Genomic DNA, 14781 nt, shown 5'->3' with positions numbered 1-14781 from the left:
TCAAGCGCGCGCGTCCGCTCCGAGTGTAAACAGGTATTTACGTGGCTCTTGCTGACACTCGTAGTTCAAACGCATCTTTTTTAACGTCGGCTCGCTCCTGCATCTCCGAGGCCGCGAGAAACGCCATCTACGTCGCTTTGCAAACGACTGACACGGGCCGGCCCTTGTGCCAACAATGACAGGGTGGTTGACTTCTGGAGTCTTCACCGGAAGACTCGCTGCACTTCCCAACAGGCATACCGGCGTATGGGACTAGTCCCATGCTGTCGCTGTAGCGCAACATATCTCATTGAATTTCGCTCAGCTGCGATGCGGCGATGAGAGGCGCCGATTCAGGAAATACGTCGGTGACATCAGCGCAGTAAAACCTACCGGCGCACCCCAACTCGTTGCCGCTAACACTCCCATTCTCCTACTGCCGAGAGAACTTCCGGTTCCGGAAACGGCCTACGTCACGGCTTGTTTTGCGGTCAGTTGGAGAGAATGAAAAAGTCGATATTTCAATAATTTTTTGTGTAGAAGTTAATAAACCGAGACGAAAACGGATGCCTGTTCGGCATTCAGTGAACATTGCCGGTTTAATGTAAAAGTTATCTGAAAAAAGTAAAAAGGTCATTTCATGGTCCCTTTAAGGGTAACTGCGAAAAAAAGTATTTTTTAAACAGCCTAATTGGGACAAGCATGTCACAAAACAAATGTTCCGAGAAAAAAAAATATATATTTTTTTATCAATATTTACACCACAGGACGTAATTTAGTCGGAGTCAGAACCTCTCCACATTTGAAACTCCCGCTCTTTCGACCCCCGCGGAAGGGGAGTACGCCCCGCCCCTCACTCTCCTTGCGTTGCGGAGTCGAACGACGCGGCGTCTCGACTTCCGTTAAGAGTTTTAGTAATACGTATAGGGGCAAACGCAAACCCCCTACGTTAGCGTTAACGTTGCGTCGACGGAACGTTACGGAGCGCGTCGAATACGCACTTTTAGTACAGCGGAAGAAGAACGCATACGTAAAGACTTGTAGCGCCATCTAGATGTGCTCCTGTAAACTGCTTCAATCAATCCAAGGCGGGTATTCGGTCAAGCCAATCCAAAGCCCCGATTCTCCTCGCTTTGTTACGGAAGCGCGTGTTTCCGTGTGCCTGTTGTGTACGTGTTTTGTCTTTTTTTTTTTTTTTTTTTTTTTTTTTTTTTTATACCGACCGCACGGTAAACACCTTTTTGGGTTCGACGGCGTCGTCATCGCTTGGCTATCGACACCCATCTTTGTGGGTGCTCGAAAGGGTTCGTCGTGTTCACTTCTTTGAGGACACTGATCTCAATGACAATTGCTGGATCGCGCTTGCCGCTCCCGCAAGTGAAGCCACCGGACGCAACCCCGCTGGGATACGATTTCCCGTTTTGCTAGCCTTTTGCTGCGGTTTTCCAGCGTGCTGTGGACACGTTTTCTACTCGTTCGTCGTCATTCGCCGAGGAAGTTTTTTGAGACTCTGTGTATTGTTGAGACTTGCCGTTGTGAACACGTGGAAAATTTTACGAAAGTGCAGTGTCGCAGGAAAAAGGCACAACGCGTCGAAAGGAAGTGCTGGCGGCGTGTTCAAAGCTTCCTTGGCACGCCGAAGTGCCGTGTCTCTGTGCCTTCGCACGCTTGGATACCGACCAAGAACCGACGCCGAGTGAATGTGTTTAGCGAGTGCAATGTGCGTGAAGCCGTATCAAAAGGTACAACTCGTCGAAAACGTGTCGCCGGGGCCGCGGCGTGATCAAAGCTTCCTTGGCACGCCGAGTGATGCATCTTTGTGCCTTCGCACGCTTGGATACCGGTCAAGAATTGACGCCGCGCCAATGTTCTGAACGTGTGTCGCGCGTAGATGCCTTTAGATCATTTATATATATCGGCCACGGAGTTCTGGATCGTCCAGCTTTTCCGGTGGGTTGCTATCAATAAAAGGGGGAGACCTGTACGTGTTCTTATGTACTATATTAACCATGGCTATGTCCCAAATCTACTCTAATAGATTCCGTGGGAGCACGAATAGGGCAACGTTGCGGAGCCAGGGGGGTTTTCGAAAGCAAAAGTACAAGACGGCGAGAATGAAAATCTTTGAAGCGCGGCCGATATGGTCGTGTGCAATCTGTTGACCAATTACAATTAGGCGAGCCGCGCTCAAACGTCAAGTGCAATTAAGTAGGTTGATAATAAGCCAGCACTGATCAGCGATGAGGAGCTGTTGTGCACGGTATTGTGTAAATCGTCTAAGGACGAAAAAAAGACGTACCTTCCCCCCATCTTCCGTCGGTAGTGGACGCTGGATTAAGCTCGTTCCTAAACCGCGAGGGGAAAAGACGCTGATCCAGAGGCACGAACAGCTTCACGCACATTGCACTCGCTAAACACATACACACGGCGTCGGTTCTTGGTCGATATCCAAGCGTGCGAAGGCACAGAGACACGGCACTTCGGCGTGCCAAGGAAGCTTTGAACACGCCGCCAGCCCTTCCTTTCGACGCGTTGTGCCTTTTTCCTGCGACACTGCACTTTCGTAAAATTTTCCACGTGTTCACAACGGCAAGTCTCAACAATACACAGAGTCTTCAAAAAACTTCTTCGGCGAATGACGACGAACGAGTAGAAAACGTGTCTACAGCACGCTGGAAAACCGCAGCAAAGGCTAGCAAAAACGGCAAATCGTATCCCAAGCGAGTGAAGTCCGGTGGCTTCACTTGCGCTGCAGCGAACAAGCGGGGAAGCGCGATCCAGCAATTGTCATAGAGATCAGTGTTTGAGGAGGTTGATGTCATCTTCAATGGCAAAGCGAACCCGTACAATGCGCGTAGCACTTCCGCTGGTTTGCCTCACCGCCGCCATTTTTCAAACTGGACTAGTCTCGCGCTCTCCCGTGCGCGACGAGAGCAACGAGATGGCACGCAGGGGACCGCTACGTTGGCTACGTACGTTCGCAAAAATTGATAGCGAGCGTACGTACGCAAGGCTCGCCGCAGTACGTACGTATGGCGCATGCGCAGTGTGGAGGACGCAACGTTAACGTTAACGTATGGGGTCTGCGTCTGCTCCTATACGTATTACTAAAACTCTCTAAGATCTGGCAACAACGCACGGGGACGGTATTGTTTTGGTTTGACGCGGTTTGCGAGCACATGTAGCGAAGACGTGACCGGAGGAGTGCCCCTGTGATGTTCCCGGAACATGGAAAGTATCATTCGTAATCGTCGTGCGTGCTTTGAAAGCGAAGGGAGTCACAGAATCCACGAGTGCGCAACCACATGCCAAGGTTCACGACAGCGCTGCGTTGGTTTCGGCGATCACGTTCTGTTTGGTGCAACACGGCGATGCGACAAAGAGCTGGAACGTTCGTGATGTGTGTAATGCGGTGCTAACACGGAGCGCAAATTGGTTGTTGTGGGGTTGACGTTCAATCAGTTCAGTCCCATCGTCGTCAGCTGATCCAGTCAAACTGGTCCGGGAGGACGCAGCGAGCGTTTTTAAAGGTAAATCTGCCTCGTTCTGTTTCAAAATGTGGAAGTATCCCGACGCATACCGCGAGTAAAAAGCTGCAGGCGTTTTCAACAAAATTAAGTCGTTTAAATTTAACAATGGACTCCTAATTGTTGTCCTAAATATGCCGTTTTTATGCTTCGTGCTGGACTGCGTTTGCACAGAGACGTGTTGCATCGTGCGGTGTGAATAAATTTGGGCACGATTGCGTACCTGCCTACAGATGCATGAACTGAGACCACTTTTTTACGTAGTGAACATAGTGCTTTTTTATTTTGTGTCTAGTCGCGGACGTTAGGTGCACACGGGGCGAATCTCGACGGCCTCCAGAGCGATATGACGAGAACGTAACTGGACACGTTTGTCGCTACGCGAACGCCCGATTGCCTCCAGCCGATAGGCAACCTGCAATGCAGTTTGGCGCTGCACGTTGCGCCATCTAGCGGCTACAAAATAATGAAACTGGGTAGGCCAGGACTACGGCGGGGCTGCGGACGGGCGCATCCAGAAACCACGTGTGAGCGTTGCATTTCGCATCGGCGTGAGCTTTTTTGGAACCGTTTTTCGTAAAAGTAAGTCTCAACTTCACGTCTCTATAACCTCAGCGGGTTCCTGTGACGTCTCGCCTACTCCTAGAGTTCCCCCAAAAAGTAAACGTTGCTACTGCTGCATGAAAGACGGCCACAGTCGCGAAGGTGACTCAAACGTCGAACTTCACCGCTTCCCCAGCTTCCCTTCGAGATCTTGGGAAGCGACAGCGCGACGCAACAAGTAAGTGAACCGTGAATTTTACAGAAACTGTTGGGGGGGAAGTGAACGAAAATCTGTGTGCAGGCTTGGAAAGTGGTCGGACGAACTCATTGCAGACTACTCGGCAAAATAACATATTTATACAAGTTGTATTACGAGTCGCTTTGACAGCCACATAGGGAAATACGATAGGAACAATCGGGCCGATTGTTGCTCGCTGTGACGTCGAGAATCGGGCGAAAGACCTGTCGGCCCGTTCCGGCACTCCTAATGCCGTTCGGCACGCGTAGTCGCAACCAAAACCTTCCAAACCTGCGAGTTTTCAAAAAGTGGATTTTCGTAGTACAAAGTTTTGTTTGTTTTAGCAACGAAAGTTAATGCTAAGTCTGGTAACAAAGGTGAAGGCGTGCAGAAAGCAGAATGCTAAAGTTTTTCTTTAGAAAAATCTCGTGCGAAGCGTAAATATCCTTCTTACACGTAGCACACTTTGTTGTCTGTCGCCACTTTACACCAGGCTTTGCAGTGTGCGTACGGTTCTGTAGCATGCAAAGTTCGGTTCTAATTACCCAAATTTTATTCTAGTGTGTGTGGGCGTCGGGAGGAGAGGACGGCAAGCGAGGCGCGAGTGGGGTCCAGCCGGCGAGAAAAGAGCAAGAGCGTGCTGCACGAGGCTGGAGCCGGGCAGGAATGATAGAGCCGTTCTGGCTGGTCTGGTCCATGGCGATTCCCGGGAGCATTCCACCAACGAAGTTCGGATCAGGACCGGCGGAAGCGGCGAACCCTGACCATACTGGCCTAGTACATGACGATCCCGGAGTGGTTTCGCAGCGAGACTCTGGCTGTGATAGCCCGGAACAACTAGCCTACGCAGCACTGGCGTGGGAAGGGCGATCCGCAGGCCTGGACACGGGCTCCGACTGTGAGCTTTGAACGACGGGCGAGTCCGGACTGCCGGTTCTCGAAGCCGGGCAACCGGGATGTACAATAAACCTATTCGCTGCCTTCTCGTTGTGTTGTGTCACTTCCTGGGAGACGAGCGAAGCACAGACCCATCGGGCGGCCACAAGCAGTGAAGACAACTCAAACCGGTGTCCAAATGACGACTCTAGAATATTCTCTCAACACTTGGACCTATCAAGGCTCCCGATGGTTTAAAAAAACCGCATAAAAGAACCAGGGACATGAAACGCAGGTGCACACGGGGACTCCTGAAATCGGGGTCGCCGCCGCTCGCAACGGCCCGACGGGCAAACTGGCCGCCCCATTAACAGAGACGCCTCCGCTTGTGGCGCTGAATGCAGTACTCGTGGCGCCGCCTGGCCATTGCCGGCTGCCTATAGCATTCCTTTCGGGGCGAAATGGCTGCTGGAAGGCTCGCTGTCGGGATCACTCATCTGACATCTCCGAAAAGTCGGTATTTGCACGCGCAAGCAAACAAACAAACACACAAACAAAAAAGCACGTTAAGCCAGCAAAGAGGAAAACGAAAGAACGCGCTATGAAAGTCAAAACCCCGCGTCGCTTCCTATCACTAACACCTGCGACAGCTGCTAAACACACACTACTTCACTTCAAGAAGTCTCACTCAAGCACCTGGGTCAGCACGAAACACTTATCATTTCGGCGAAACGATTAGTCGAGGTAGGCGAGACAGGCGGGAGCAGAGACTTCGGCGGCCATGGAAGAATGGCGATGCTTTTGTTTGTTATGGTATGAATCCAAACGGAAGTGCCCGTCTTGTAAACATTTTGTAAAGATTAATAACTCTCATCACATGGGTTATTCTTTGAACGTAGAAATATGCCTTTCAAAAGAAAATTGCAACATACAACAAAGGTTTAACAACCAAGATCTAAGCTGTCAATCAAACTCTTAGCCAATGAGAAGTATAACAGCCGATTGGTATTCAATGTCACGGAATACCAATTTCGTGACGCGCGATTGAAAACGGACGAAATAGCCGCAAACAAAAACCGGTCTCACGCAATAAATATTGCTGTAAAATTTTTTTTTTCTCGCGGAAAAATTGTTTTTTTACGTGCTTGACCCAATTAGGCTGCTTAAAAAAAACATTTTTTTTCTTTGCAGTTACCCTTTGAAGGCGATGCTTAAGCTTTGTTCAAGTTTTTGCTTCGTGGTTTGAAAAATTGTTTGCCTCTTCCTTTCCTGTTTGACAAGGGAGGAAGAAAGAATATAGAGGAGGAGAGAGTTGGCGGGAAGTCATGTGCTATGTAACTTTTTTTTTTTTTTTTTTGTAAATCAAAGTATTTGCAGCTTTTTAGAAGACACAAAAATGGATATCATTTATTTTTTATATTGATTGTCTTCCTTCGATGACCCACGCCTTTGTCTATGCAGTATAGAGGTTTTTTGCGCGACACAGGGGACAATTACAAGCGAGTAGACACGGACAAGCGCAAACTTTCAACTACTTTATTTGTGCGCAATCGACCACGAACATCCAGAAAGAGCATGCGCAGCAGCAGGTTGGGCCTGTCCTTTACACATGAGCTTCCAACCCATGACTCACTCCAGTTCCTGGATATAAAATTGATGTTAAAAAATAATCATTTATGCTGGCGTTATAACCCTCGAGTACAGAAGGGGCTGCTGCCGTATGACTCGGCTCACTCAAAAACTGTTAAGCGAGCCATTGCCTCCCTCTGCTTAGGGTCCGCACTCAGGGAGTCGTGTCCACACTCTATGCACAGAAGCTTTAATGATCAGGTAGCCAGGCTGAAGTCTGCCGGTTTCCCCTGCTCGGTCATTACGGCGGTTGCTGAGACGTTGCTCCAGAAGACCAAGGAAAAGCAGAGGACGCGGCCAAAGCCGCCACAAAGGAAGTGTAGACCAGAAGTGGTGCCATATATACACAGTGTCCCACAACCTCAAGAAGGTAGCGAATAGGTACAATGTACCTTTCGTATTCTCTGCGCCACGCAAGCTTGCGGGCCTTTGCCCGAGGATTTCCTCGGGAAGAGAAAAGACAAGTGGCTGCAACAAAAAGCACGCCCGACCGTTCGTGGATTGTGCCACAGCGGTCGTATACGAGATTCCGCTCTCGTGTGAGAAAGTATATATTGGTCAAACTGGTCGCTGCGTTAATGACCGCGCACGGGAACATGAATTGTCGATCAGGAATAAAGGCAATGCACACTTGCCTACTCACTGTGCCGACTGTGGGTGTGATGCGCGATTTCGGGGGATTAGGATCTTGGGTAGAAGCAAAGACAGCACAGCCAGAGAATTGATGGAAGCTTTTTATATAAAGAAGAACCATGACTGTGTGAGCGATACCTCGGTTTCTTTGTTTGAAAGTGAAGTGCAGTTTTTATCCGGGTTGCTGGTTCGATAATGACTATCGTGGAATGTGTCTTGGTGGATGACTTTACTATCTATTTTCGGTTTTTTTCGTCTGTGTAGCGTGCTGCGCATGCTCTTTCTGGATGTTCGTGGTCGATTGCGCACGAATAAAGTAGTTGAAAGTTTGCGCTTGTCCGTGTCTACTCGCTTGTGATTGTCCCCTGTGTCGCGCAAAAAACCTCTATACTGCATCATGAAGCAGCTAGGCCAACAACAAGTTTTAATTGACTACATTTCTTCTACAACGGGCCCTTTCTTCAATGTTCCTTATTCTACGTCTCAAGTGAATTCCTTGGTGAGCTACATTGTTTCTTCTACCTGGGAAAAGAAGAAGAAGCCTCCGGGCAACCCAGTTGCAGTTTCTTCGTAGCTCTCAAATATTTGCCAGTTCTAAGGTATTTTCCAAGGTTCAGGGGGTACTCGTGCCCCCGAACCAGTCTCTTACTATCGAAGAAGGTTCAATGAAGCACCGCGAACCCTCCGCACTCCTCCGACCGACGTCTTCGGAACCCGATGAGATGGATACGTCGCTAGGCCTAACTACTGGGCCACAGAGTGCCAAGTCCGGAGATGTGTCTGTGAATGTTTCATCGACGGGCCGCCCGGCCGTCAACCTTCCGATTGACCCTGCACTACTGGACCTGCTCGGGATCCAAGGAGATGAAATTGGGAAGCTGTTCATGTGCTTCTTGGCTCAGCTCGCCGAAGAACGCCAGCAAAAAGCCAGACTGAACAACGCTAACGAAGTGGTGAGCTCAAAATTTTCTCAGGAGTTTCCAGCGCTGACCCCGCCAGAAATTCCGTCGAGCTCTCTTTCGAGCGAACAAATTGCCACGCCTCCAGGTACCAACCCTCCGTCAACAAATCCCGAGGACAACGGATGGTGCACGGTGACTAAACGCCGGCGCAAGCGATTGCTGACATCGGTCGAAAAAGAAGAAAACAAAGCCACAGCTGCTCCAATAGAAAACGCACGAGATAGTAGAAAGACGACACAGACCATTGTTTTCAAACCTGTGTGCAAGCAAGAGGCTATGGCATTTAGGGCTCGAGACATTGTGAGCGCCGCTGAGAAGGCGGGTGTTACAAAAGACGACGATTTTAAGATCCAGTATCAGGCAAGGGCAAACACCATTGCACTTACTACGAAAGCTGAAAAAACCGCAGAAAAGCTTCTTCAGCTTACAGAGGTACAAAAAGGCGGCGATCAGTACGCGATTCGACCATACAAAGCCATCGGGAGAGATCAGATTAGAGGCGTCATTTACCTCCCAGGAGACAACCGTGACGAGACTCCAGAGACGCTGATGCAAGACATGAAATGTAAGACGTCCCGCACAGTCAGCGCACGACTGATCGGGAAAAGCAAAAGCGTGGTACTAGTGACATTTGAGAGTAACAAACTCCCCAAGACAGTAATCTTTTCCAACGCAATTCTAGGCGTGAAAGAGTACCTCCTACGCCCCATCGTGTGCTTTAAATGCCACGGGCTTGGCCATAAGACCGATGTTTGTCCCCGGAAGGAGCAAAGGTGCGATCACTGCGGCCAGCTGCATGATGAGGAAATGGAGAACTGTCACCGAGAACCCAGATGCCACAATTGTGAAGGCAAGCACGTTGCTACCAGCAATGTCTGCCCAAAGCGCAAAATTCCGGAAAAAAGAAAACCCGCGTTGAAGCCTCCGGAGGCGCAACCCAGGGACAGCTACGCAGCAGCTGCCTTGGCGAGCACAAAGGAACCCAAACCAGCTAGAGAAATAAGCACGACAGGCCTGCCTGCCTGGATGCCAGAATAGGCCAATCCTACACCACCACAAACGCCACAAACATCTACTTTTAACGCCGAGAGGGAGGTCGACAAGCTTCAAGCCGAAATGAAGATGGGTTTCAAGGCACTTTTCGAGGTCATCGGAGAGCTCAGGAGGGAGATTGCCGAGCTGAAGCATGGCAAGTAACTCCGCGACCAACGCTAGACGGATCGCCACGGAACTGACTCGGATCATCCAATGGAATTGTTGTACGTTTACGGCCAGAAGTGCAGAACTCAAATTACGATTTGAGACGCAGCCCCCGCCCGATGTGCTGCTACTCCAAGAAACAAGGACCCCGACCATGACACTACCATGTTACAACTTCTACACGAACCCTACCATCGAGACGGCCCCTAGATATCGAGAGAAGAGCCCTGTAACTAAGAGGGGCTGGGCAGCCGTTGGTATCCTACGGCATATACCGCAAGCCCAACTGGATACGACAGCCCTCTGCTCAACTGACAGAGAAGTTGTCGCCGCGAGAATCAGGCGTGGACGAGCCAAAATCACCGTGGCCTCTGTTTACCTTAGACCAGGAACCAAAGCGGTAGACGGGGAGATGATGCAGTGGATCAAAGGGCTGATCAAACTAGCCGAAGGGGATCCCATTATTGTAGCCGGGGATTTCAATTCACCACACAGGTTTTGGGGATATACGACCAACACGAGGAGGGGCAAAGATATCCTTGAAGCCATGAATACAGTGGGCCTGGAGCTGCCCAACGCACCCGGCGTCAGGACTAGGTTAGCCAAGCAGTGGAGGCAAAAGGACTCTACCCCGGACCTCTCTTGGGCCTCGAGATGTCTCGACCTTGAATGGACGCCATGGAGAGATACCCTCGGCAGCGATCACTTCCCCCTGGAAATGAAGCTCAGACATGCCCAAGGGACAGGCTATAAGGAGAAGAGACCGGTAGTAAAGTGGGACCGTTTCAGGGAGCTTCTTGAAGCGGAAGACGACCAAGACGTGGAGATGAGCATACGCAAGGCACTCCGAGAAGCCAAGACGGAGATATTGGTGAAGCCCGATGCTCCCACCCCTGACAACCACCTACTCAATCTCTGGGCTAGCCGGCTACGAGCGCTCCAGAGATACGGTAAAAAGAAAACACTACGGAACAAAATCAAGCTAAACCATGCGACGGCGAAGGCCAACAGGTACACGAAGGAACTAGGACGCACAAGATGGAGAACTCACTGCGAGTCTTTCAACCAGCGCACCGGGCTTGGAAAGGCATGGCGAACTTACCGGGGCCTCGACGGAAGAAAGCGTAGGACAAGAAATGAGGCACAGAACATCGCCCTTAAGCTAAACATAAGCGAGGAGGAGTTGGCAATCAAGGCCGGTGAACTTTTTTTTCCCCAGGACGGAGGACCGACGACCCCCAGAGCAACGGCCGAGGACTTGGACATGCCACTAGAAGCTGGGATGGAAGAACAGCTTGGCATGGGAGAACTCATAGACGCGCTCTTCACAACAAAGACCAACAGCGCCCCCGGCCCAGACGGGGTCACCTATCAAGCACTCAGAAATCTTCCGGAAGAAGCCAAGAAAAGACTCCTGGACAAATACAATCAGGTCTGGGAATCGGGGAGGCTGCCGGAGAATTGGAAGCTGTCCTGGGTGACTCCGATACCCAAGCCCGGCAAGCCACTCGATCGAATTGAAAATCTGCGGCCGGTTTCCCTGACATCTAACGTTGGAAAGACTATGGAGAAGATCGTACTCAGGAGGATTCAGTGGTACTTGGAGAAGCACGAATGCTTAGATCCCAGACAGACAGGCTTCTGAGAGGCAATGGGTACCCATGACAGCCTCAAACTTTTCTACGAAGAGGTTATGCCGAAAAGAATAAGGAAGATCCGCGACTTGTCGTTGCTCTCGACATCCGAAAGGCTTTTGACGCTGTCCCTCATTGGGCTGTCGCTAGAGGAGCCAAGGCATGCGGCATTCGAGGCAAGGCACTGAATTTCATAGAGGACTTCCTACGCAATAGAAACTTCCAGGTGAAAATAGGAGACACCAAAGGTCCCCAGACGCCGAACTGCAGAGGAGTACCGCAGGGGGCGGTGATATCGCCGGTCCTCTTCAACATGGTGATGGCGGGTCTTCCAACCCGACTTCGTACGATTGAAGGACTAGATTTCACCGTCTACGCTGACGACGTGACGCTCTGGACCCGCCGCGGATCCTTAGGTGAGCAGGAATGGACGATGCAACGCGGCATAGAACAAGTCCTGGAGTATCTCAAGGAGTTCGGAATGGAAGCGTCCCCTGAGAAGACGCAATACATGGTAGTAGCCAGGCCCCGAGACCATCGGAAAGGAATCGCCAACTCGATACGACTTGAGATAAACGGGCAAGAGATTGGCAGAAAACAACATATCAAAATCCTTGGAGTCACCTTCGAGGAAACGGCGAGAAGTTCGAAATGGCTCCCAGATATAGAGAAAAACTGGGTTCAGGGCTTGAAGCTCATTAGAAAAACAACCAACAAGTCATGGGGCGCCGACGAGAAGGCTCTTCGCATCCTGGCGGAAGCCCTACTCACGTCGAGAGCTCTATATAGCTGCAACTGGCTAAATCTCACCCGCGGGCAGTGGAAAAAGCTAGAAAGATTGAATCACCGATCCATGAGGTTGATCACAGGTCTTCCCAACTTCACGCCACTAGAAGATCTGCGCCAAGAAGCTCAGATGAGCCGTATTGAGGACAGAGCCGACGCACAAAACATCGCTCAATTTCAACGACTGGAGCGGACCAGGCAAGGTCGTCGACTTCTAGAGGATTTGGGGTACGACATAAGGAACAAACCCCCACCTGAAGAGCCCCTTCCACCGTGGCAAGATGAGCCAATCACAGACCATCGGCCACTCCCTAAAGCCCTAAACGGAGGGAAGAGGGCAAGGGCTGCTAGACTACATGCAGCTTGGTGCGAGGAACATGGAAGGGGCGACGAGATGCGCTATACCGACGCAGCACGGACCGAGGGAGCCTCAGCAGCAGCATGGCACGACCCAAGAAGGAACAAGGGGTGGGCCGAAACGCTACCGGAGGGCACATCCGTCAAAGAAGCCGAGCTCAGGGCGATTCTTGCGGCGATCGAAGACATCCTGAGCATCTCAGTAACGGCCAGTAAAGCCAGAATTTTTACGGATTCTCAGGAGGCGATCATCGCGACCAGATGCAGCAGGGCCAAAGGCCGCACGACTAAAAAGATAAAAAAGATGGCGACGGAGCTTCGAGAAAGGGGCACCGAGTTGTACATAACGTGGCTTCCTGGACACAGTGGAATAGCCGGGAACGAGAGGGCACACAGGGCCGCAGTGGAGGCAGCACATTATAGCTCCACGCTTGGCCCGACCTCTCCATCCGGCAGGCACGAGACGGTAGATCCGGAGGAGCAGGCCGAACTCGACAGGCAGGCGAGGAAGGCCTACCTCAGGGGTCTCCTACCGCCACAAGAAGACGAGATACCAGCAGGCTACAGCCGATGGGCTGCCGTCCGGGTCCGTCGCATCAGGACCAAGACGGCGTGCACTCCAGCGAAACTGGCGAGCTTTGGCTTGCTGGAACCAGAAGAAGCAAAGTGCAAGACCTGCACGGGGAACAACATGGCGACACTCCAACACCTTCTTTGGAACTGCAAGGGTCTAGATAGACACAGACAAGAAGCCCTCAAGGTTCTCCGTGAGGAAGACCGACCGAGGACGCTAGACGAATGGGCCCGACCCAGAGGCTCGCCACAACACCGCAAAGCGCTCCTCGACTCCCTGATGGATTACATCAGAAAATCAGGGACACATAACCTCATATAACCTCACCTATTCATCATCATACTCCCCCCCCCCCCCCCCCCCAACCCAAATAACCCTACCCCTCCTGCTTAAGACCTACTCGGCCAAGGCAGGCGATCCTCCTTTCTATATTAAAGACATGTTTCACTCACTCTTCTACCTGCCGGGCGAGAGTCATCACCTTTTACCTGAGAAAAGGTCTTATACCCCCAGAGATTACGGCACTGTTTGGACAACTAAGACCGTCCCTGGGACACGCAAAACGCATTTGTAGGGTGCTGAGAAGTGAGTTGTGGCGGCAGGTCAGACTTTTTTATGACTATCTTCGAGTTCTGTGTCACGTTCTTGATCCACCATGGCTGGCGGAGATCAAGCTGCGCTCATGTAAACGCCTGGCTGCCCGGGTAATCGAGATGTGGTGGACAACGGTCTTAAACTGTATCCTGAAGACTGTCGTGGTGAAGGACAAGGGTGCCACTGGTGCGGGTCTCCTGGTTTTGGGGGAAGACGACCAAAAACCGGAGAACGTTTCACGAGTTCTACAAAAAGGATCAAAATATTGTCTTGAACCTAGCATGGCCGCGCATGATTTGCTGGCGTTGAACCGACGAGTTGCTAGGAACGCACCATCTGAACAACACGATAGTTGCCTGCTTGCGGGTGTCGACGTACTCACACGGACTGTCAGCAGGGACGTCACCCGGGGTTCAAGGGACTCCTTTGTGAAGGTTGTGGACTTCTTTAAAGAAAACGATCTGCGTCTCCTTCAAGCGGATAAAGAAGGTGGATTTGTGGCGATGACTGCCGGTACGTTCAGCGAGAAGGCCCGTCTTGCGGTGGAGAAGAACTTTAAAGCTGTCAAACCTAGTGCTTGCCGTGTCAAGTCCAGAGCAGTGGATATGTGCAAAAACCTTGAACTTACAAAACTAGCTAAAACCATTGGTGACTGTAAAGGTAGCGCCTTGTCTGTGTTCTTTTCGGCAAAAACGCACAAAGTGGACGTGCCTTTCAGGACCATTGTCAGCGAGAAAGGGTCGTGGCATTTGTTGTTAAGCCGGTCTCTTTTGAAGCAGTTGGGGGGACTGAAAATTAAAGATCCCTTTGCAACTTCAAATGCGGAAGACGTAACGTCATACTTAAAACAAACGAGACCCGTCGGGTACATGTTTTCTGTTGACGTTGAGGATCTGTTTTATTCAGTACCTCAGGGGCAGTTATGTGTGTCCGTCCGAGAGTGTATAGACGATAACGGAGTAGTGGCTTTTCGAAACTCGACGGGGGTGTCTGTGGACAACTTCCTGTCTTTGTTGGAGTTTTACCTCAGTTCCGCCTTTATTTCTTTTGAAGACATACCTTACATTCAACGCCAGGGCATCTGCATAGGGTCCTGTGTGGCCCCAGTGCTTTGTAATATTTTTTTGGCGCACGTTGATCGGGACTTATCCAACCACTTTGTCGATGGCGGTGTCTTGAAGGTTTTTAGATACGTTGACGATTTTTTAATCCTTCTAAAAAAACAACACCTGCTTAGTTATGACGACTC

At 50.8% G+C, this 14781-nt stretch overlaps 1 protein-coding gene across 1 annotated transcript; it reads left to right on the top strand.

The window, feature by feature from the left end:
* Positions 1 to 9741: 9741 nt before the first annotated feature.
* On the top strand, positions 9742 to 13283 carry LOC121836499. Its single transcript, XM_042291411.1, has 2 exons — positions 9742 to 10786; positions 11638 to 13283. Exons 1-2 carry the CDS (start codon positions 9742 to 9744, stop codon positions 13257 to 13259), a joined length of 2667 nt encoding a protein of 888 aa, XP_042147345.1. The 3' UTR covers positions 13260 to 13283.
* The last annotated feature ends 1498 nt before the right edge of the window (positions 13284 to 14781 follow it).

This window comes from Ixodes scapularis, unplaced genomic scaffold (genome assembly GCF_016920785.2).
Source record: "Ixodes scapularis isolate PalLabHiFi unplaced genomic scaffold, ASM1692078v2 PGA_scaffold2__306_contigs__length_199485367, whole genome shotgun sequence".
In the NCBI taxonomy this organism is placed as follows: Eukaryota; Metazoa; Arthropoda; class Arachnida; order Ixodida; family Ixodidae; genus Ixodes; species Ixodes scapularis.
Note: the sequence above shows the minus strand (reverse complement) of the source record. Positions and strands in the feature narration are given on the sequence as shown.